This window comes from Brassica rapa, chromosome A03 (assembly GCF_000309985.2).
Source record: "Brassica rapa cultivar Chiifu-401-42 chromosome A03, CAAS_Brap_v3.01, whole genome shotgun sequence".
Lineage (NCBI taxonomy): Eukaryota > Viridiplantae > Streptophyta > Magnoliopsida > Brassicales > Brassicaceae > Brassica > Brassica rapa.
This window is the reverse complement of record NC_024797.2, coordinates 25,614,611-25,639,506: the sequence shown is the minus strand read 5'-3', so window position 1 is coordinate 25,639,506 and position 24,896 is coordinate 25,614,611. Positions and strand designations below refer to the sequence as shown.

The following is a 24,896-nucleotide window of genomic DNA, read 5'->3' as shown; positions in this document are numbered from 1 at the left end:
TTACAAAAGCTGCTATTTTTGAAAAGTTTTCATTTTTATAGAGAACTGTTGTAGATTTGGGATTGTGACTTAGAAATAAGGATAACAAGAATTTGTTTTGATAGATGAGTATTTTTTCATAATTTTCCATCAATGTGTTACATTTTTCAATATTTTTACAAAAAACTGTTATTTCTGAAAAGTTTTCATTTGTATAGAGTACTATTGTAGATTTGGAGTTGTGACTTTGAAATTAGGATAACAAGAACTTTTGTTGATAGATAAATATTTTTTCAGAATATTTCATCAATAGGTTGCATTTTCTCAATAATTTTTACGAAAACTGTTATTTTTGAAAAGTTTTTATTTCTATAGTGAATTATTGTAGATTTGTGATTGTGACTTAGAAATTAGAAATCTAGATCTTCCGCTGCTACAGGGGTTCCTGTGTTTCATTCTCTAGAGCTCGTTGGTTCTTAGCAAGTTTCAGGAATGATTGATCCCTAACTACAGGGGTTTCTCTTCGTTGTTTTGTTTTTGAATTTAAGCATTAATAATAATTGGCAACATTTTCTTGATCATCATGTTTTATCCCAACCTTCATAATTATCTAAATTCCAAGCTACAAACCGATAATATAGAACAAAAACTGGTTTGTGGCATGACTTAAATGTGCATAAGAGCTTTATCTTGTACGTTACTAAATCAATTCCTTTCTCAAACATTTTTTTTGTTAGGTGGCTTTCATATTCAGAGTTCGCAATGCTTTTTTTCTTGACAAAAATGAGTAGTCTTAATTTTGTCATATGCACTGGAATGCTTAGGTAGGTGAAGCACGTAGAAGAATATGATTAAGTTGGTAAACAATTACCACGATCCTCTATGGATGAAATAAGTCTTATTATACCTATATGGATGAACATGAAATCGACATTCAAAAAGTATGAATGTATATATATTATGCTCTAAAATTAGTTAAATATTTATATTGATCATTTAGCTTATAGTCCATACTTATTTCAAACCTCATAAATGTGATAAATAATACTGTGGTAGTTACATATTCACATCAATATACACAATGAACATGTTGATTTTGTTGAGTTTACGGAGTTAATTACCTCTTTCAGTTAAAACTAAAATAGTTAATAATAAGGCCGGCTCCGAGGAAAGAAATGTTGACTGCTGGAGAGTATAGAGAGGATTGGACTTATGATCTAGAGAGGTAAGCGATGAGGACGAATAAGAAATGTCATAAGTGCCACAGAATCTCAGCTGAGAAAAGGGAGAGGATTGCGAAGCTGATGCTGGACATACCTCATATGCGTCTTGATTACAGGAAAAGAAGGTGGGAGAAGAAGATGAACGAGAAAGCTAAAGAAGACAAGTGATTTGATGAGATTTTGTTAATAACGCTTTCTTTTAATAAAGTTAGTAGCATGTTCTCAAGGACTGTCCATGTCCGAGTTGCTCTTCCTCGCCGAGGGGTCTTCGGTTCAGGCGGATTCTCGGGTTTTCTTGGTTTGCGCTCATCTTCCCAGCACTGGGGTCAGCCGTTTACGTTCTGTCTCCTAGTGGATGGGCTCTTCCGGTTTGAGCAGAGGCTGTGGTGTGTGTTGTGGAGTTGCTGCTGTCATCAGCCCGTTTGTATAGGTTTTGGCAGCAACCAAAGGGTGACTTTGTCTTGTTTTTCCTATGGTCGATGCGGCCATTCTCTTGTCTCTGTGCGGCAGTTCGGCTCTCGGGTTTGCTGCTTCTCTTGTAGGTTCACTTCTGGAGGGTTAGCTTTTGTTCGGTCCGCTTTCTCTATATGAGATTTCGGTTCAAAGGGTGTATACGGTCACAAAGGGTCGGGTTTGGAGACGGCAATCTTCAGGTCTGCCGTTTGAACGACGGCATCGTCGCGTGAAGGCTCTCTCTCGTGCCGTCGGAGGTGCGTCTGTCTAGTTTGGTAGTAAGTATGTGCTATGATTCTTCGAGTTGGTTGTGTTGGGAAGGTGGTAGGAAGCTGCAGGAGCCGTAGCTTCTAGGTTTGAGGGCGCCTAGCTCTCGGTAGCTCGTGGTAACTGGCTATCTATCTCCGACCTTCTGGTTTCGCTTGGTCTTAGCGCGTCTCGCTGTTTAGCTAGTTATTAGGTTTGTCGCTCTTCTTTGGTTTCAATTCATTGTTGCTTTTGTCCGTCTGTTTAGTTTCATTTTGCAATTCCGCTACTAGTTGTCTCTGTAAACTCTGTCAAAACTTAAAAAATGGTATAATATTTAACATTTTACCAAAAATAAAAAAAAAAAATAAAAAAAAAGTTAGTAGCATGTTTCGATATAAAACACTATTAGGATAATGATATCAAACTAAGCTATTTTTCTTGTAAATTAGGATTAGATAAATAATTAGTTCTTATCTTAATCAGATTTCTAGAATAAAATAAAATCTATAAATAGAATTTGAAAAACATTTAGAGAGTAAAATAACACGTTTGGTATTTTATCAAAGAGTTTATCAAAATTGAAAACTAAGTTACATATTCGAGAAAAAGATTTGTGCGGCCAATGTTGACCAAGCTTCTCTATCACACGACCAAAACTGACGCAAGCAATGATAAACGGATTTAGCTCGTTCGAAATCAGCAAATCCAACTATCCAAGGCGCTCGAAGATCGATCGCATGAGATCTCGAGGAAGCTCGGACCAGCAACGGAGATTTCTTTTTGGTCCTGATGGAGTGACTGCCATAGAAAAAGAGACAGCGTTAGAGGCCATCAGGTGGAATATGGGAGAAAATAGGGTTTTCGTTTTCGTTCTTTCTATTAGAGAAAGTTTGTAAAGAGCTAACTCTCACCTCTTAGAGACATTAGAGACGTACGTAGTCAACTGTCATATATTTAGGTAAGGGTTATCGGTTAACCATTAAATAAGGTAAATGCATGCGTTTCCATTAGAGTTACTGCAATTATTTTTCTAATTTATTTATTTAGTGTAAAAATAAATGCTATTGGTATAGCCACCAAAACAATAATATAATTCACGTATGGTAAATTTATATTGCTTTCTTTTGCCAATCTCGTAGTTAATTTACGATCGTTGGTTCCAGATTTGAGGCGATATAAGGGTTTTATATTATAATTTCATAACTTGAACCGGAGTTTAAGAAAACAGTATCAAACTAAAAAATGAATGTTAGTTTGGTTTAGTCGGTTTAGAATTATCTGGTTGGTAATAAACCAAATAAAATTATGGTTTATGGGTAATTAAATTTGAAATTTCAGTTGAAGAGTAAATAGATTTGAAATTGTTAATTCGTGGAGATATATGTATAAACTTATTTCTTTACGAGAACTATCATATAAGATCAGATCCAATCGAACTATTTTACATCCATATATACACAAATTCAATGCAACGCTAAATATATATATATATATATATGTTTTATCTTATAAGGATCGTAATCCCATTACTCCGAATTGTTAGTTTTATTATACGAAACTTTCAAATTAAAATAGACTTACCTGCAAATTTATTATATTATACCTTCACATTTAGATTTTACAATTATCATAACCATTAAAATCCCTATGAATATGGAGTTTTCTTAATATCTTTCACGATTAGATGTGAGTCAAAACTACTAGCTTTTTTTTTTTGGAACTATCAAAACTACTAGCTATTGACTTGTTTCCGTGAATAAACCTTGTTTTGGCTAAAATGTATCAGAAAAAAAAAGTTACACAATCTCAAACGCATTAGTTAAAGGCTTAAAGCCAAATACATACCTGAAAATTTAACACAGAAACTTGAAAATGATACAAATGCAAATGAAATTATTTCCAAACTGCTCATATAAAATACAATAAAAATGTAGTGAACATATTTACAGTGATTAATCATTCACGTTTGAAACTTGGTAAGAACCATCGTGCATTAGAGCATTGAACGGACAAACAAACAAACTGATTCAGTTGTTTAACCTTCTTTGTATCAAGATTGAATATGAAAATCTCATTTTCATCATATGGATTTATTAAATCAGAACAATTGAAGTAGATCGAGTTTCTCTTGATTCCTTCCATGTCGTTGGCAAGCACTGTGATACCCAATTCTAAAAGAATGGCCTCGTTTGCCAAAGTTACAACTTCCTCCCACTTGCTCCCTTTGGATAAACCCATCTTGTAGATTTTAAAGTTCCATATGTAGGACATACTCTCACGTACACTATTAACAATTAAAACATCTCCATCTACAGTGACTATCAAATTATTCAAACAGCATTTGAAGTTAACCACTGAGTTATATAAACAAGGAAACATAGATTTAATGAGAACACAACCCTATTTTACGTAAAGTAATATGAAAGATCTTCCACCAGAAAATCTATTATTTAATGAATGAAGGGGCAGGCTTCATTCATTTTTCGATGGATATAGTTAGATGATGACGAAAATGGATTTCGGGTTAGAAGTTCAATTAATTACAGAAGCCAATCAGCCAATCTCGTAACACAAAATACTAAAAAATGTTGGATTGTTTTTTTTTTTAACAATGGATTGGGTTTTCTATATTTTCATAAATACTGAATTAGCGAAAAATAATATGTCTTATAAAAAGACGTATGAGAGATGCAAAGGAATAGCGTTGAAGTTTTAAAGGGTTTTGGAAGTGTCTACGAGACTCTAGACCGTTATTTGTTAACCAAAATTGCTGCTATACGTTCTTGTTCTGTAGCGCACGCTTCGGCGTAAGCTTACATGTTCTTCTTTGGCTGCCTTGCTCAACACGTTAGAGCATGTTGGTGAAGTTGAGATGGCGTTTGAGTTGTGTATATAGAGACTCCGTTGGAAGAAACGTCAAACCAGAGAGAAGAGAGAATGTGCAAGTTTTTAGGACCAAAGTAGCCATGATACTCAGGAGAAGCTTTGCCTGACTAGAGTGATCTCGGGACAAGATCGAGGTTGTCAAGTTACATGGAATAGCCATTGAAGCAAAGTTTTTAACTAGTCTAAATTGTACATATTGAGTGATTATTTACTTTAGTTCGTTTTGAGTATATATAAAGATGATAGATAATCCATTCAAAACAATGACCAAAAAGATATATAGATAATTCATTTTTATTAAGATAATATGCTTACGGATCATCTGCATAAACTTTAATATAACTTAAGTATCGTTTTTTAATAGTGTTTCTTCTCTTCTTTTGTCTCCATGCTTATGGTACTGCTTCAGCAAAACCGATCTTTGGTCTGTTAAAATCTTGAAAATCGAAGACCGTATGGATAGCTTGCATGAACGCCATACCCAAAATCCTGAATTCAAATCTCAAATAATTAGTTCAAGAAATTTTGATCAATGTTCCAAAAAAAAATGGAGTTTAACAACGTTATAACTTACCATGTGTCAGTGCCAGTGTCAGATGTCACAAGACGAAGGGCGCATCGTTTTGCATCCTTTGTGTCAGTGTATTCGTATGCGTACTTCAAAAAAATAATATATGTCAAATGGTGAGAATAAACAACTAAAAGTATAGAGAATTAGGATCTTACGTTGTTTCGATTGATAAATAAACGCTTTCCTCCAATTAGGAAGGAGATCATCGCCGGCAACTTTTTAAATTCCGAGCATGCAAAAACTTTTTCTGTTCCAAGCTTTTCATAGATCTTCTTGATTTGTTCCTGCACATCAGGAAACATAAATTAACAAAACAAAAATAGATATAAACTAATTAAACTGTATAAACACACTAAAACTTAGTTTCTCCTACCTTTGGGCCATAAATATCGGTAGTCCCACACTACAAGAAAACAATGGCCACTCCGATGAAATTTACCGAGAACTTCTTTTGTGGGAAAGGTAACGACATGTTTGTGATAAAATTCCGATAACATATGAATTATGTCGGGATCATCTCGGAAATTACCGATGAATCTATTTTCTCGCTGTTTTCTCGAGATGCATAGTCGGCAATTTGTCGGAAACCAAAAAAATTTCTGAGGAACAGGTTTTGTGGGAAGGTTCTCAGAAAATGTTGACGGTAATTTCTCGGAACAATCAATTTCCGACAATCAATTATTTTCTGGGTATGGCTTCGGAAAAGTAGACGATAAATTGTCGGAGCTCTTTCTCGGCAGTTACCGAGGAGAAATTGATCTCGGAAGATTTGACGGAAAATTGTCATAATAGCTTCTAGCGTACATGTGACGCCATTCGAAGCAAAACCAACCATGGCTTTTTCAGTATTTCTTTATATAAGCGTTCATGTGTGTCTTCATGTGTAGATCTGAACTAGAGAAATTTGAAAACATATATACGAGTGTTTGCAGAAAATCGATTTTACAATTGAGATTAGATAAGGCTAAAGACACTAAGAAGCTATTTGAGTATGCACATCAAGAGATTCTTCTTGTCAACAAAGAAGTTGAGTTTACAGAAGGTGTGGAGAAGACGAAGATGAAGAAGATATATTTTTAATATTTTAAAATTTAGTTTTAGTGTTTCAATACATTTACCTTTATACTTTTTAGTTTTTATGAGTTATTTAGTCTGTATTTTTCTTGTAAGCAATATATATCCCGTGTATATCTTTATAATAATCAAATGGTGTATATTTGTTCCTTTGTTAAGAACGTCTTTATCTATTAAATTTCCAGAAAAAACATCTTTATGTATTAGTGTATTACGGTGGTCTTCAAACAATTTCCCAGAAGTGTAAAACAGATTCACCGGAAATACTGTAGTAACGATTTCTCCTCGGTATATTCAATGTCATGTATCATCGGAAAGGCCTCGGTAAATACCGATTAACTTCTGACAAACCAACTTCCGAGCATGCTTCGACGAGTTTGTGGCTTCACATTTCATCGAAACGGTCTCGGTGTATTCCGACAAACGATTCCGACAAAATTTCCGAGGATATATCTCGTCGGAAATTTCCGACACAGCTCCGACATCAATCCATTTCCGAGACCCAAACTCCGACTAATTGAGTTTTCTCAGAAGACCATCGGTTCGAGCTTGTTCCTATTACTTACCGACAAAGATGGCTGTCGGCATGCGGTGCTTTTTCTTGTAGTGCCAGAGTCCACAAATGCAAAGCATTGTGGAATACAAACATCGACAGCATGTGCACCAACATAGATTTGAGACATTGAAATTTTCCAAAAGCCTGTCCCCGACAATACAGGAACATATACATGTTCGCCACGGAAGTGTCTTTTGTTGAGTCCGCCAAAAGTTATTTGACCAGCGTTTTGAACTTCGTCTCCAGCTCTCTTGCGCTTGCGAGAAGTCTTCATCCGTATAGAAAAAATGCGCTGGCTTATCAAATTTTTTTCCACCAGATTCTCCAATACAGTCTTAGTTCCAGCAATCTTCAGAGATGGCAATGCGAGTCCGAGTATTCCATCGAATTTGACTTCTGTAAGATGAGAATCTGGGTTAAACCCAACAAAGAAGTCTTGCGCCTCAAGCATAACCCCACCAAGCATGAGATTGTCTCGGGATAGGTTACCTTTCAGTGCACCAGCTTCATATTCAATACTTTCATCATGTCTGTCTGTAAAACGAGAGATTGATGATTAGTCGAAGACGAGAGAAAAACTGTGGATTGGCAAATGGGAACACATATACCATAAAAGGAATATATGTTTAAATAAGACTATCATCTCGGGTAGTCCCTAAAAAACTTCACAAATCATACATGTGTTTAAGTACGGAGAGAGAGAAAGAGAGAGAGAGAGAATATCATCTACATTTCATAAAACTTAATCTGAGCAAGCTAACTATATAATATTAATTTGCTAAAATAAAGCATCGTTCGTGAATAGTATTAAATATATTTTTATGGACAAGGATGCGATCATGCTGAGTGTATCGGAAAGCGAGGAAACTTATCTGACCCGGTATAATTAAGTTTGGATAAGACTGATTTAAAAAAAATTGAATTCAAGACCAAATCCGGTTAAGCCTTGTGAATATATATAGTGTTGTTTTGTCATATCAAAGTCGAAAGACAGAACAGAAATTAACAAAGAAGAGTAAACGAATGATGACCTGGAACTGGAAAGTAGGTCTTCGATGCCTTGGCATTAAACTTTTGGTGTCGAAACATGGTTTTAGTAGGCCACCTCGTTGACGGAACCCAAAAGTTTGAACTTCCGGTGTCGAACACTACGTTGAACTTTTGTGGTGGAGTACCAACACTAACTTCCCCATAAAAAATCAAATCCCCAAAATTTCTCAAACTCACCACTCCTACGTTAATATTCTTAGTTGTGAAACTCGCCGAGCTATCTGATTTTTGTAAGGCACAAAAGATTATTGTTACTGTCAAGAAAAAGCTCTTAAAAGTAAACATTTGTGGATTTTCTAGGGAGAATGTTGAAAAGAACCGGAAATGAATGATGAAAAGAAGATAAATAGCCATATTTATAGGCTTTTCAACGTCTTATAATTCTTTAGTAGGTAGATACGACAATGGGATACTACTAGTTAGGGCATTATCCCACCTAACTAAGGTTATCAACCTACAAACAGTTTACTAATTTTGTTTGATTTTTAGTACTTTATAATCTTGTAGGTGGTTTATATTTAAGATATTACACAAATAGGAAAAAAATAGGGAAATTTCTGTAACAGCTTGAATTCGACTTTAACAAAAGGTAGAGCTCGTATAGCTGTAAGCTAACAACTAGTATTTAAATGCCCCTTGTGATAGACTAGAAACATAATGGTTTCATGCACCTAAACTTAATTAGCTTAATAGGGGAAATTCCGTAACAGCTTGAATTCGACTTAAATAAAAAGTAGAGCTCATATAAGCTGTAAGCTAACAACTAGTATTAAATGCCCCTTGTGATGGACTAGAAACATAATAGTTTCATGCACCTAAACTTAATTAGCTTAATGTTTGATCAATACTTCTTCATTCCGCGTTCTAAGACAAAAAAACAGTAGGTAGATACCCCATATTTATAGAAGAATTATTAAGTATATAGGCTCAGATACTTTTACCCAATTCAACTACTATTATGTGTTAGTTTTATTTTATTATAATTGTAAATTATTATAAAATAATATTTTGTCCATAAATTGTATCTATTATTATTATTATCATAAATTGTTGTTTTAATTAGCTTATGTTCGATCAATAATAATTCATTCCGCTTTCTAAGAAAAATAAATAGTAGGTAGCCACATTTATAGAATAAGAATTATATGTGTTTTAAACTTGCATATGACACAAATAGGGGAAATTCTGTAACAGCTTGAATTCCACTTAAATAAAAAGCAGAGCTCATATAGCTGTAGCAACTAGTATTAAATGCCCCTTGTGATAGAATAGAAACATAATGCTTTCATGCATCTAAACTTACTTAGCTTAACGTTCGATCAATAATTATTCATTCCGCGTTCTAAGTCAAAGAATAGTTGGTAAATACCACGTTTGTAGAATAAGAATTATTAACTGTACTAGAGATTTTTTCCGCGCTTCGCGCGAATTGTGTCTTATAAATTTATTTTATTTATAATATTATTTGTCGGGCTTTTTTTTTACATTAACTTCTTGTTTTTCCAATGTTAGTTTTTCTTAATTTAAATTTATATGTTTATAATTTTTCATTTTTCTTGTTGTAGATGGAGAATTATATTTTTTATTGATGGTTTTTTGTATGTGACATAAACTTTTTGAAATTTTAAAGTAATGTTATATATAGTACGATTAACACATTAAAGAAAAGAAACATATTCAGGCATATTTTACACAGGTTTTATATGCATAATTTTAAACATTATATATGTATATATTATAAGTTTGAAATATGTAAATGCTTTCTAAAGCTAAATACTTGTTCTGAGTATACATAACTTATCGAAAGTTTTATCTTTTTTTTTTAAATTCAAATCACAGAAAAAAATATCAAAAAGTCAGTATAGATAGGTTTTTGGGCTTTTAAATCAACACTGAAAAATTACATGAATCAGATAACAACAGTTTTATAAACAACTGGATAAAATTTGACCGAGCCAAAGATTTTCACACAATATGTTCTTTCTTCTTCAAATTGCGAAGAGCCTATAGGCACAAGAAAAAAAAATTTGTTTTCACTTATATTACATTTTTTCTCCTTTACACACGGAGTTTATTACACTGTTATAAGCAATGGAGAACTCTATTCATATAAGATTCACATCTATGCATTTTGACAAAGAAGAATTTTAGCCATCTTTAGTTTCAGAATGAACCAACTTCAGTCATATACACTATATTTCTCTATGATTCAAATCTTACGATTTTAATATATGTGCAGATTTCCATGTGAAAAAGCACGCACGCCATCTATCATTCAACCTATTATTTTTTTCAAAGTAAACACTATAATCCTTGTTTGGTTAGCTCCACAAATTAATCTCTTTGGATCAGTTTACTAAAAAATATAGATACTAATGTCAGAAAAGAATATAAACACTATCAACAACAAATATTGGCACAAGACTATTTGGTTCAAGAAACATATTCTATGTAATGCGTTTATATCATGGCTGGCTTTGCGGAGAAGACTGCCAACCATGGATCGCTTGAGGCGTTGGGGGTTAAATGTCTCAGGAACATGCGTCTTTTGTAATCTAGAAATAGAGACTCACCATCATCTCTTCTTTGAGTGCTCTTTCTCTCGCTTGATATGGGAGCCTTTTGCTGCTGAAGTTTGGATTTCTCCTCCGGCTGATCTACACTCTGTTGCAGCCTGGATCAATCAACCTCGCGTCAACGCAGATACGCATGCTACTCCAGTCATCAAGCTCTACTTTCAGTCAGCCATCTACATGCTGTGGAAAGAGCGTAATGCTCGTGTGTTCACAGCTGTCTCCTCACCTTTATCAGTCATCCTTGCCTCTCTCGACCGTATGATGCATGACCGTCTCCTCTCTTACCCGGCAAGTTCTTCTTTCTCATCTTCTCTACTTCTTTTTATCTTTCTTGTATAAGACTTCCTTAAGGCTTTTTTTACCTTGAGTTGTTGTTGGTTGTTTTTGTTTCCTTGCTCTAATAAGTTGTTTAAAAACAACAGTGTAACCTTTCAAAAAATGATAATCTTAACATCTTACAAAAAAAAAACAACAAATATTGACTTATTTATGTGAATATACATTTTATTTTAAATCATTATAGTGGACGAAGAAAGCACCATAATTTGTATAACAAATTTTCTTAGATTCACGTCATCATGCTCACCATTTTACCATTTTAATTACATAATTTTACATGAGCTTCTTCACCCTCCCCGGTTATTTTCTCTTTATTTATAACTACAATATAAAGTTATAAACTATATATATTATAAATTAATAATTTATTTACCTTTGAAGTCTAACGATTAAAAATAGAACATAATTCAATATAGATATATGATTCTATTAATAAATTAGTAGTTACAAATTTGAAATTTCTAGAAATATCAAAAGTTGTATGTTAGTTAATTATCTTCTAAATGACATTTATTTCTAATTCTTTTTAGATGCGAATATTTTGGCTGAAGTGAATAGTCCCAAAAGCTTTGAATTTAGTCCCTTTTATATAGTACGATAGGCTCATTTAGTTTTATCCTAGTCAAATATGTATTATTATGTATAATTAGATTACTATATAATTTTTTTTTTGTTTCCTGAATTTTCTCCTTTGGATATAGATAGATTTTAAATATTTGTAAGCGTACATATAATATATTTGTAAGACATTCCAAATTTGTAAGAAAATACTTAAAAATTCCCAAAATTTTAAATTATTTATAGTATTTAACAAAACAAAACTAGTGGATATAATGCTAGAAGTAGAAGAATAGAAACATACAAAATTGTTTGAAATTGCAATTAAGCTTAGCAAAAACGCGTCCTTATATAGTTTTCTTAGTTAATAAAACTTTCTCTATAAATGTATAGGGTGTAGTAAGGACTATATCAGTCAAAACAAAACCCCCTCAACTTTCAAACACTAAATGTTATCAATTATGATATGTTTATATTAATCTTATATTAATACTACGGTAACGTTTATAATAAATTTTCGTTTTAAAATATATTTAAAGAACAAAAATATAGTACTATAATATAGAATATTCATGATCTGAAGCTTCAGTTAATCGTTTTCATATTCTACAAGTGTATATCAACTTACTTTTATTTGTTTCCCAATCTAGATATGATCGAGTATTTTAGCAACGAATTAGATAGATGCAAGTTGACACCATTATTATTTCCATTCTAGCATTACAATGAATCATTCATTGGTCATAAGGCAATTTTACATTTAGAATCTCTTACAATAAATACTCAGCTCTAGTTTTACCAATTCCTAAAAGCTTTTTTTTTGCTAAATAACCAAAAAAAAAAAGAGAAATTAGATTTTGGGAGAGAGAGTAGAGAGAGATAGGAAGAGAAAGTAGGAAAGAGAGGGGGATTTTGGTTAGATTTTTAATTTTTTTTTCTTAGCTACTTGGCATAATTCCCCTCCTAAAATCTATTAAAGACGAACAAACAAAAATAATAAAATCTTCAAGAAAAAATGAGTATGCAGTAAAATTAGTTTCCAACTAGTCTGTTACAGAACGTGTCGCTATATTATTAGTTACCGATTCCTAGGATTAATAAGGTTTACTTCAACCTTTCCACTTCCGATTTAGGAATAAGGTATACATATATATATATATATATATATATATATATATATATATATATATATATATATATATATGTCACCATTCACTATTATATTACTTTAGTTTATACATATATCATATATTATATATTACATAAATGATAAATGTATATCGTTTATACATACATGTCTGTGTGTACCATAAATAAAATTTACTAAATTAAGTTTTCCCTTAATTTAAACAGTATATATATAAAATATTATCGTACGTTATAACTTCTATTTTCTTTTAACATATTTTACAACATATTAAAACAGTTAACCTGCATAGGCATAAAATATACAGAACATGTGGCTACTATTAGTTGTAGATTTCCAATGACTAATCCATGGCAAATTTCTACTTTATAACATGAAGTAAATTGAATCAATTCTAGAGGTGCCACATATTCTCATCCAATTAAATTAACCTGCATACAGGCAAAAATATATGCTCATCCAATTAAATTGACACATCATCATGTAACTTGAGTTTAAAACAGAGGCCAGATATTCTATATTTTTTTGTCATCTTATTTTATTTAATTGGCCAAAGTCCAATAATACAAACCCATAAACTCAACAAACGGGAAAACTACAATAAACAAAAACCACTTGGGCCCTAATCCTATTACCTAGCCCGTCAAGAAAGACAAACCGACGTGATTATAAACGCGAAACCAAAAACGCCTGTTAAGCCCTCAATTACGAGGAGACACACATCACAATCAAACCTTTTCACCTTCGCCGCCCAGAAAAATTCACCGCCGGCCAACCAAACACCGTCGCCGGATATACCTCGGAGACAAGAGCTTCACCACCTCTCTTCAACACCTTTTATCCTTCCATCGGAGAGCTTCCATCAAAACAGAATAGAGATCTCATCTGAATTCCTAAAACCACCATGCACAGTACCCAACGGATCCGGAAACTACGCCACATACATCGTCATCGCTTGAGCTCCAACATCGAAGAGCATCAATCACCAACCATCGATATCTCATCCAATCACCAAGCGATCAAAACGAAGACAGCGAGTTACACATATCGGATAAAAACCTGAGAAGCCAACTACACCTGAAATGATAAGGTCGTAGTCGGAAGCAAAACGCCGACCGCCTTCACCAGAGAAGAAGGTGATGACGCCAGAGACTGGGCCAGCCATACAAAACAGAGAACGTCTCCGATGCTGGAAGAAAAGATTAAACAAGACTTTGACATAAAGGAAATGGTAACCGGCGGCAAAACCCACCGGTCACCAAGCGGAAAACTATTTTGAAACTTTTTTTAGTGAGAAGTGGGAGCTTTAAGTGTTGTGATAGATAATCTATATATATATAAAATTGTTGGTGTCCCTCATGTGATGCCACATCAGCGCCAGGTCAGAAAGTCGTTTCTCCAGGAGTTGACACATGTCAATTATTCTAAACACACCGTATCACTAACACGATTGTATCATGGGCTTCGTCTGCTGTTGTGCGATTGGGTTTTGTAATGGGAAATAGATCTGGCCCGTATAGATTGATGTCACCTCTAACCCTAGAACGTCTGAGGCAAAGAAACCAGGACCGTCGCTCCCCTCCGTGCGGTGGTGAGGCACTGACGTTTAAGCTTCTTTCCACGACCTGAAACGCTCTGATTTATGTCTTCGTCTTTATTCTAATTGATTCGCTCTCCACGATCTGAGAGGCGGTGTAGTTCAGTATAAATATATGTTAGATTCCTCTCCTTGAACACATCTTATGCCCGTGACGGGTGAGATTATAATTTTTTTCGTCAGATCAGCTGCGGTCGTAATCTCTCTCTCTCTCTCTCTCTCTCTTTTTGGTTGTAGTTATGATGTGGTTAGTCTAATGACGTTTCAGGGCTGCTACACGAGATGCTTGGATCTACCAAAACAAGAGATTCAAAAGCTTGGAAGGTGTTTTTGCATTAGTTCACTTTTTCCTTGACTTTCTCCATGTGGGAGTGGAAAACAGAAGGTCGTTTCATCAGATTTGTTCATTGCCAACAAAAAAAAAAAGTTGTGTACGTAACACCTTTTGGAAAATGTCTTCTGCAGCGATTCTTCATGTTTTAGCGGATTTCCTGTTCCTAAACATATCCAGGTTCGATCATTCTTCATGTTTCTTTCAAGCTCGATTCTGAGACAGATTTGACATCGTATGCTTCTAATAGATTTCATCCTCCATCCATCAAATTAATCTTGCTTGCAGTCCTTTTTTTGTTGACTATAGGAGGCCAACAATATCTACAGAAAAGGAAAAATTTTAGTTCTCAAATGAAAGCACTTGCAAACCATTCCCATTTCCTAGAGTTTACTCATACAACATCACCGGAGAAGAGATAGGTACTTCTTTTTCTTTGGTTATTCGCTTTTGTATTTTTATTTTAATTGACACCACAATCTCCTCATGTTCAAATAAGTTTTATAAGAGAGTGATGCCAGGTTCAAAAAAGAAAAGAAACTAATCAAGTAATGATGTTCACAAGTTTTGATGATCAATCTGTGTTTCAGTCCATAGATAAATATTGTGGGTAGCAAATGCAAAGCTAAATCGACCATCATTGAATAGCTATATTCATTGCTCACATAAGATGCAAAATTGTTTAAACTAAATAGATTTTGATTTAACATGTGATTATTATTGTAATAGGAGGGAGATGAGGGTTAAGAATGGATACATCGATGGTAATGGCAAGAAGTTCTCATGTGGTGATTGGTGCCAAGAGTATGTGTTCCCAGCGACTATAACCATTATTATCTCACACATTGCATATATTATAACCACTTCATTTTGTTTTTCAGTTAATCGGATACAAGAGCTGACGGACAATATATTGCACGCCAACTTCAGGTCACCTTTACACTGACAAACACGTAAATCTAAATGTAAGTGAATCTATTAGATATTATAGAGATCACATATTTGTATTAAAAAAAACTTAAAATCTTTTGGTGACATTATGTTGTCTGTTACGAAGAGGGAGTACACATGTCTCATCCTCACCAATCTCTTCCATCGCACTGCTCTATTAGCGAGTTAAGTTTCTTTCTCTCTGTTGTTTATTCAGATTATTTATTTATTATTTTCACTATTATTTACTTAAGCCACCATGTTCTCTTAGGAATGGTATAAGAGGCTGATCATGAGTTTTATTCTTCGTCAGCCCCAAAAGGTTGCTTGACTCAGTTTTTGGGATCTTGACAAAATCTGTCTAAGCAACCTAAAAGAAAGCACGCAAGTGGAGGTTTCATTATTTTGCAATTTATGATGACTTAGATTCTGGTGATTGTGTTAACTTTTAGCTTCTTACTGATTTGAGTTCGTATATGGTCATTTTTCAGTTTTTACTGTTAGTCTGTATATTTATTAGTCTATCACCTCTTATGTGATTTGAGACTTGGTCGTCCGAGAACAGAAAGTCTTCTTCCAATTCTTCTAATATTTTTACACCATTGTGCATTTGTATTTATTTCCAAAGTGATGATGTGTAGATTCAATCGATTGTCTTCTTTACTTGAATTTCTAGGGAATGTGGAAGAGCTGGAGTTAGAGGGTAAATATGAATGTCTCAATGCCAGGGTTGTATTTCATGTATTTTATGTTTTTGGAATATGTGTATTTTTCTAAAATCTGATAGAAGTTGAACTCATATGTCAAATCTGATAGCTCATGTCCCTCATGTTAAATTGTATAGAGTGCAGAGTATAAGACCATATAAATGGATTGCATGGAAGCAAAAGTTACGTGACGTGATCCTCAATGACTAAGATAACTATGTCGTCCATCATCATCACTGTTGGATAACAAGTTGTCCGTCCTGATGATGTAAAATGAATCATACAGATTCTCTAATAACCAGATAATGAAAAACCTATGATCAAAAGGAAAAGAGAATATAATTTAGAAAACAAATTTTAAGTTATAATTATTTCAAATCCTGCAATATAGAATTTATTTTTTGTAATATAATTACATTATAAAATGCACAGCGTAGGGGCAGACATAATGTAAAAGATGTATCACCAAAACATGTGATTGAGTTGCAGAGACAGAAAGAACAAAATACAACTCAAACTGTGAAAATCTTAAATTAAAATCAAGCAATCAAAATCCATGATCCTAGACTTTTTTTTTCCATGATCCAAGACTTGATTGGTTTGCTTTTTTCTTTTTCCGTTACAATAATTCTACTACTTATTACAAAACTTTGCCACTACATTATAAAGGTTTGGGTAAACAACATACAAAAAATTAAAGAAAAAGAGCTGCTTAAAGCTTAATTATTATTATTTCTTTGTTAAAAAGCCTAATTTTTGCACCTATGTTCAACTATTATGAAGGCTGTTTGGGAGACAGATCTACACGTGTTCACAATACAGATTTTACCATATCAAATTTTAATTATTTATTTATTTTATTATTTTTTAAGAAACTTGGAGAAGTTCTCCCGAAAATGATGTCCTCTCACAGGATTATAATTCATTCTCAAAAAGTTCACCTACAAGGTTATTTTTGAAAGTTCACAAACTTTTCAAGTATGATCCCTCTCCACTATTTTCCTTAGTATGCACATACTAATTTGATCAACATTCTAATATATTTATATATATAAACTACATAATCTTTTACATGTTCAAGATGTAATGATGACAATGCAATTGGGGTAGTTGGGTTACTTAGGTAATGTATTCTCGCAGTAATTGCAGATATTGTTTTCTCATCCAATTTGTATTGTCACCTAAGCTTCACTAACATATTTTAACCATGTCATTGTAAAGGATCATATACAGTATTGTCACTGACTCTGTATAAATTCTTTACTCTGAAAAATAGAGAGTACTGAAGATTAGTGTCACTTTAATTTAAACAAAAAATGATTATTAAAAATAACAATACGATCTCATAATTCTATTCATTATTTATTTGTTTATAATATTATTTTTAATCTACAATGTTTTTAAAATGTTTCATAAATTTAATGTAAATTCGTATATAGTTTTTATAACTTCTATAAAGGACGGAGATTCTCTTTAACATACGATTAAGTATTAAACCAGTGTGTTTTTCTTTGCTTTTTATTATAATTGTAACATCTAGAATTTAAAATCTCCCAAAACCGTTCAGTTCAGATGAATGACTATAAAAGTCAGTGTATGAGATTAAGTAAGAAAATATTTACTTAATCTATACAAGAATTAATATTATAGGAAAAAAAACAAACAATTTTAACACTGAATCAAAACCGCAACAAGGCTTAAACATTTTTGTACATTGGCAAACAAAAACTGTGATAAAGGTAACTATCTCTATGCCATAATTTTGCTAAGCACATGAGAACACGAAGAATGCATGAAATTTGTGGATCACCATGAACAGCTAACCCACATATATGGAGCTGACAAATGCTGAGATAGATCAAACCTTCCTTATGCGACATCTCTATATTGAAAAAGAAGTGTTATGGAACTAATGTGATCTTTACAATGCCACCAAGAAAGTGGCATCTCAATAATCTAGAAAATCGATACAGTGATTCTTATTACTATTAGCAAATGGAAAAAAAATTGAGTTGGTTTTACGGTGCTACACGCATCGACCACTACTCAGTTTTCACATTTTCAGTTTCAATGTTTTTTACTTTAATCAGCTTTGCATTACTACCTTCTTTTCATTTAATATGACATTTTATTTTTAGTAAGAAATGCAACTTCAAATAATCATCACTTCCACTCCAATATCATGTCAAAAGACTATGATTTCAGCATAAAAAGTAAATACTTTTATAAAATACATAAAAAACTACCGGAACCCAATCCTTCGAACCCAAATTTTACGAGCCACAAATAACGTATCAAATATGGGATCAAATTTTTGTAAAAAGAAACAATACGAAGACCATTTGAAGTCCTCACATCATATCAACGACACAACTTTTTAATATAAAAACAACTATTATAAACAAACAAAATATATCTTATCACATATAATCTCTCTTTACCTATAACTTTTGAAAATGCAGACCTAAAACACAAACTACAAAACCATACAAAAAATAATAACCTAGATCACAAATAAAGTATATCCCGCCCGTAGGGCGGGCCGACCCTAGTGCTAAGTATATTTACACGTTAGTTACACGTTGATATTCTACATTCTTTTTCTTTATTTTGTCCCGACCTAATTTGTTTTATATTACTGTCCTAACATGCCCACATTAACTGTCTCATTAACTTGTGTGTTTTGTTTATCACCAGCCCATTTCATAGCCCAAATCAAAACAAATATACATAATGCCCTCATCCAATATGCGTTCACCTAACCTTCCCCATCTCCACACTATAAATCCATTCTGGTTCTCTCACTGATACTCAACATACAGAGCCGGCACTTACAGAAACGGATGAAGCCCATGTTTCCAGCCACCAAATATTAAGTATGATACTAGCCAATATTTTATCAAATGTTTCTTTAGATTTTTTTTTTTTGATAAAAAATATTTCTTTAGATAAGTTTTTTATTTAATAAACATTGGTCTATTTAGGGTTACAGGTTAGAAAGCTTCCTTCTACTACATTTGATATTCCTTTTTTATCTGTAATTAATAGGCCTTTTTTTTGTTTTTTCCTCCTAGCCTACTGCTTTCTAAGACCGGCTCTGTCAACATACTCGGTTAAAAAACACACCCGCAACTCCATGGCTCTGAAATCGATCTCCACGGCTCATGCTGCTATTTCCTTCAAGGATGTTCTTCCCGCTTTTCAGTCCCGTAACACAGCGAGAGGAGGATTGCTAATTGGTCTGCTCATCGATAAACATGTTTTTCAGATCCTTTCTTACACAAAGTTTAGAAGTAGCTTAATAATCTTTTTGTTGAACATTCCATTTTTCAGGTTTGTTAAATTTGTTAATGGTCCATATATTTTGAAAAGAGTCAATACGTTTGATTTGGAGATGTCACAGTTGGAAGAAACTCGGACACTATATTCTCAGCGTCTGTTAAATTTTTTATTTGTTTGATCAGATTAAAAGTTTTACGACCAAAACTTGATCTTTTAAGTTTGTTTTTCCATGTTCCAGGTGATGGAGGTGTAGAGATAGTACAACGTGAAGATCAATCAGGTCGTGATGAAAATAATACAACAAGAATGTTGCAATGCGTCAGAATTTATCTGATTTAAGTTATCCCTTATATATTAATTGAAAAACATTACAACATTGTTTTGTATCAAAGTGTCACCATGAGTATAAAATTCAGAATTATAGAAAAATAGGTTGGTCCATCTTAACTTATATTATACTTTTTATTAAACTAACTATCAAATTGATAAATAATGTACAAAAAATATTCTCACACTTTCCTTAAATAAAAGCTATGAAATTACCTAATATGATTAATATATATATATATATATCAATTAATGATTATGAATAATAAATATTTGATAACAATTTTTGTATCTTAGAAATTTTTTTTTTAATTTTATATTATTAAAAGATATTAAACAATCACAGTAACCATATAATAAAAAATTTAGATTTTTTCTTATATGTTCTATTTTGAATTTTTTAAAACGACTATAAATTATTAGAAATTTTAAAATCTCACTTTGAAAATTTTGTAATCAATGACTTATTTTTTTATAACAAGATACAAAAAATCATAAAATTTTATTAGTATGGATTTTTATTTAATAAATATTCAAATTAAATATATATATATATATATATATATATATATATATATATATATATATATATATATATATATTCAGCTAATGACTTAAAGCAAGAAAATGGACTGCATCAATTTCGTAGTCCAGTGGAAACCCTTCAAAACTATATGGAAGACTAAGGTCAAAGTAATTCGATTTTGGAAACAATACTAAGTTGATGGTTCTAAAACCATTAAAATGGTTCTCACTGATGTTAAAGTAAAGAATTTTAAAAATTGTAGAACATGTTTTTGTAATAAAAATTCACTTGATGACCACATTACGGTTTTTATAGGTATAAACTGGGTGATAAAAATTTTAAGCCCAAATCGATCAGGCTCATCAGAAATTCAAAATAGATTTTGGTCCACAATTGCAATTACAAATGCTCAGTCTAACATATATATCTTATTATATAAAGTACAGTTTGTTTCTCTCCCAGGGTGTCCACGTCGTCTGCCACATCACTAATTCGAAGTTTCCTGGTGCGACACGTGTCCCTTAACTCAATACACATCGTTTCATTTATTCAAGTTTAAGTTTTGTTTGGGCTTTTGATTGCACAAGATTTTAAAATAAAGATTGGTGAAGCCCATCCTGAATAATAGAAACTGGGCATTCTTGAAACGTGTCGCGATATCGGCTCAGAGAATAGGCTTTCGATTCACCTTCTTCCTCCGTCCCCATGTAGGTATTAATGGCGTGGTGATTAAAATATCCACTAACCCAAATTTGAATCGTGAAGGATCGGAGGCGGTTTTGGGTTCGTGGAGATCGATGAGGAGGAGAAAACCGTATGAGGTAGATGTGAGGGAGACGAGGTGGTGAGTGTCGCCTCTTCTTGCAGGAGGATGGTGAACCAACAGTGTTGGAAAAGAGATATCTCTGTTGATTGCCGAAGAAGGTGAGTTCAAAGACGGTGAAGAAGTTGAAGATGCAGTTTTTGGAGGAGAAGAACCCATTTTTGAGTCGATGAGGTTTAAAAGTTAGTTTCTGGGTTCTTGATTGATGGAGAAGAGAAGAAGAAAGGTGGAGAGGGAGGTGAAATGGACGGACAGAACTCAATCATTATCGTAGGTGGAGCTAATATGAGAAGGTGGTCTGAGAAGATGAGAGTTTGAAGAGAGATGTGTACACTGCCGCAGCTTATGGTGATTTGGAGAAGCTTCATAGATTGGTTGAGTTTGAGGGTTGCTCTGTTTCGGAGCCTGATGAACTGGGCTACTATGCTCTTCAATGGTCTGCATTGAACAACCGCACCGCCGTTGCTCGGTACATTATCGACGTAACAAAAGTTCACTCTTTTTTTCTAATCTGGGACTTTGTGTGTTTGGATTGGTGTGTGAATTGTTAAGCATCAGCATTTAGTTTAAGCTCACCACACATACTCTTTTGTTAGTCGAGAGACAAAACGGAAGCTACAATCATAATTAAGTCAATCAGCAAGGAACCCATCTTCAAGAATCTATTCTTCAATTGGCTCCATACACTCCAAAATCACCTTCTTCTTTTCTTTTTTTTTTCTGTTCATGCGGGATTATAAGATTTTGTAAGGTTTCATTGATACTTACTTGATTTGTTTATTGAAGGAACTGAAGAAAACAAAATCATTGATTAGGTCAGGGAGATAAATGATCAAACTTTTAAATCTCACAAGATGGATGAAGAAGAAGAAGGTGATTGATTCTTTAGCCAAGTTCACCACTTAAAAAAAAATAAGAGGAAAATCGAAATTAACTATCAGATTCCTGCAGTCTCCATCGAAGATGTACAGGAGAGCTCTGTGCTTGGGTTTCTCCTTAACCTTCTGCAAATGATTCATTGATTTAAGTTTATTTTTCGACCGATCCTCTTATGACCACTCAGATGATCAGTATAAGGTGGAAATGTTGTGTTCCTTAGAAAAGGACTATATATGAATTACCTTGCAATTGCACCTAATGAATCAAAGTTTACGATGATGATCGATGAATGCAATTTCAGGCAACTATTAAATCTATAAATAAAATTAATGTTTCTGTACACCATGTACATATACAAACAACCCACACCAAAAAAAAAAACAAAAACAAAAACTTGATTTCAATTTTATATTTTATAAAATGATCTTTAAACTCTGTCGACTTACTTTTAATTTTCATAAAACTAAAACTGAAAAGCAATATTAATTAAAGGTATATGAATAGTTACTAATTCGTCAGTCTCCGTGACCCGAAAAGATTAAAAATAACAGAATTATAAATTAGTAAATGAATTATACAGCAATTCAAAAAATAATCGTCAATAATCAGTAAGGATTCATCGAGTAAAGTTTGAAAGTAGTAGTCTTTGTGAAAACTATGTCTGCAAGAGTGAAATAAGAGTATTTGTGAAAAAAATTAAATGGATTAAGCAATGTATGCTTCACATTCTTTGTCTCAATTCAAGGAGTGTCCCATTTGTTGATATTCAAATATATGTTTTGTGGAAACTAAGTTTCCCAAATTGAATCGGTAAAATATGCTACATAATTTTTTATCGGTTTTAACTTCTACGGCATCCGTTTTGATGATACTGAAATATATTGGATCCCTTACGTATGTTATTTTAATTTGACTAATGATATTCCTTTGGTTTCCTTTATTAAGGATTTCACTTTTTGATTAATCACTGTGAGTTGATGAGATGTGACTATCCATTATCAATGTATAACTCCTTTCAAAATGTAAGAACCTAATATATTTTTTATTGCTCAAATGAACATAATATATATTATGATAATTTTTCACAAAGTAACATATATTCAGACAAAAGGTTATAAGATATCAATCTATAAATGGTTAATTAATTAATGCATAAGTTAAAATTCACTTTCCTTACAATGATTTCAGGACCAATTATTCTATAAATGGTTAATTAATTTATGCATAAGTTAAAATTCACTTTCTTTACAATGATTTCAGGATCAATGATGTATAAAGTGAAATAAATTATATATACATACTTTTGATAAATATTTTAAGATGGAAAAATCTGATTTTATACAATTACAATAAAATGTATATTAACAATTAACTATATATTTAAATTATTGTACCAAAACGATTAAAATGAAACTATTATATAAATCCGGCACGCAGCGCCGGACAACCCAATTGTTTAAAATGCGTAAAACAAAAACAATGAATAATTTAAAATAATTTTATAATTTTTTAGCTACTTATATTTTTATTAGAAGTTATAATATTTATAAATAAAGTAAACATACTAAATATATAATCAAAATTTAAATTTAATCAAAAATCCCGGACATAGCCCGGAACGATCCTCGGAAGGCAATGGATTTTGGCATACATTGTTCAAATTTATATGTTATATATTATTTAGTATATGAATACCTTTCTTTGGTGCTCATATTATTCAACAGCCAATATGATAGTACTGAAGGGTAAAACAACATATTTAAAATACAACTGAACGATGAATAATTAAGAATAAAATTATATGAGTTGACAACCTAAAATAAACAAACATATCAAAAGATATATCCAACAAAAATAAGATAAAACATATCCTCATTAAAATTATCTCAACGCTCAAATACAAAATTTAGTTAACTGCAACCCCTGATAATGCATACCTTATAAAAATAAACTTAAGAAATGAGACTGATGAACACCATGAACAACATTCCCAACCGAACAACAGCATTTCCAAACCAATTGGATGGCTAATGTTTTGATTGCCAGTTTTTCACCAAAGTTAAAAAAAAAAAATTGTTTGGAAAATTATGTATAAGCCTTACGGCTGACGAAAACCTCAAAAAGAGTCATATACATTAGTTGTTAGATACAAATTATTCAACTAAGAATGATATAACAACTCAATCATGGTGATGCCATAGAAACAAAAATTCAAAACAAAAACTATTTACAAACAAACTACTAACCAACAACTTAAATTAATAAAATAGTATACCTCATTCACATTTCTTGCAAATGTAAACCTAAAATACAAACCGCAAAATCATATAAAAATAATAATCTAGATCAGTAAAGTATATCCCGCCCGTAGGGCGGGCCGACCCTAGTCTTTATATATAAAAGACAGTTTGCTTCTCTCACAGGCCTCCACGTCATCGTCCACATAGGAAAGTCGAGCGTCCACAGTGCGACACGTGTCAACGCAGCGTTTCATTAAACCAGAATCTGATGGGCTTACTTCATTCCTCGCGTATTGGGTTGGCCCCACAGCCGTTGACAGCCTCCAGCCCTAATTTCACTTACGCGTGAAACATTTAGTCTCTCATCTTCTCTGCAGCGGCGGCGTGACGCCTGCGATTCTTCCCTCTCGGATGAAACATCCGGAGTTATGTCTTTGACTTTATTCCAATTATAAATTCAATCGATCGCTCAGACTCTTCGATGCGCCGTTCGTAGTTCCCGAGTGGTGTAGATCTGTATAAATATGTAAGTAGTTATTATCTTGAACGCATCTTCTCCTTATTTCTCTTGCGATAACCTGATTCCTGTTACT

The 24,896-nt window shown here is 32.8% G+C and overlaps 1 protein-coding gene and 1 long non-coding RNA gene across 10 annotated transcripts; one reads left to right on the top strand and one right to left on the bottom strand.

Annotated features, from left to right (window-relative positions):
- Positions 1 to 160: 160 nt before the first annotated feature.
- LOC103861285 (cardosin-E) lies at positions 161 to 9,083 on the bottom strand. 2 transcript variants are annotated; one of them, XM_033288381.1, is made up of 7 exons: positions 8,023 to 9,083; positions 7,481 to 7,525; positions 7,048 to 7,387; positions 5,735 to 5,762; positions 5,517 to 5,645; positions 5,365 to 5,447; positions 161 to 5,279 (listed from the first exon to the last, which is right to left on the bottom strand). In XM_033288381.1, exons 1-7 carry the CDS (start codon positions 8,393 to 8,395, stop codon positions 5,183 to 5,185), a joined length of 1,095 nt encoding a protein of 364 aa, XP_033144272.1. In that variant the 5' UTR covers positions 8,396 to 9,083; the 3' UTR covers positions 161 to 5,182. The 2 variants fall into 2 exon arrangements, with proteins under 2 accessions (XP_033144272.1, XP_009137238.2); XM_009138990.3 differs by having other exon boundaries at positions 7,048 to 7,525; positions 8,023 to 9,051.
- Positions 9,084 to 12,733: 3,650 nt separating this feature from the next.
- Positions 12,734 to 20,098, top strand: LOC103861284. Of its 8 annotated transcripts, XR_004456682.1 has the most exons (8): positions 14,074 to 14,375; positions 14,496 to 14,643; positions 14,724 to 14,769; positions 14,899 to 15,011; positions 15,319 to 15,393; positions 15,471 to 15,554; positions 15,647 to 15,704; positions 15,791 to 16,168. It is a non-coding gene; the product is annotated as an uncharacterized LOC103861284 (long non-coding RNA). The 8 variants fall into 8 exon arrangements; XR_004456677.1 differs by adding an exon at positions 19,747 to 20,098 and having other exon boundaries at positions 12,734 to 14,769; positions 15,791 to 19,485; XR_004456680.1 differs by having other exon boundaries at positions 14,065 to 14,375; positions 14,496 to 14,769.
- The last annotated feature ends 4,798 nt before the right edge of the window (positions 20,099 to 24,896 follow it).

What these genes read in the sequence shown, in the direction of transcription:
- LOC103861285 (XM_009138990.3), bottom strand. Translation starts at nt 8,395, where the DNA reads ATGGCTATTTATCTTCTTTTCATCATTCATTTCCGGTTCTTTTCAACA. An exon ending in GACCTACTTTCCAGTTCCAG is followed by an intron (nt 7,526 to 8,022) that starts GTCATCATTCGT and finishes CTCGTTTTACAG; the next exon opens with ACAGACATGATGAAAGTATT. An exon ending in TGCTTTGCATTTGTGGACTC is followed by an intron (nt 5,763 to 7,047) that starts TGGCACTACAAG and finishes TTTCTTGTAGTG; the next exon opens with TGGGACTACCGATATTTATG.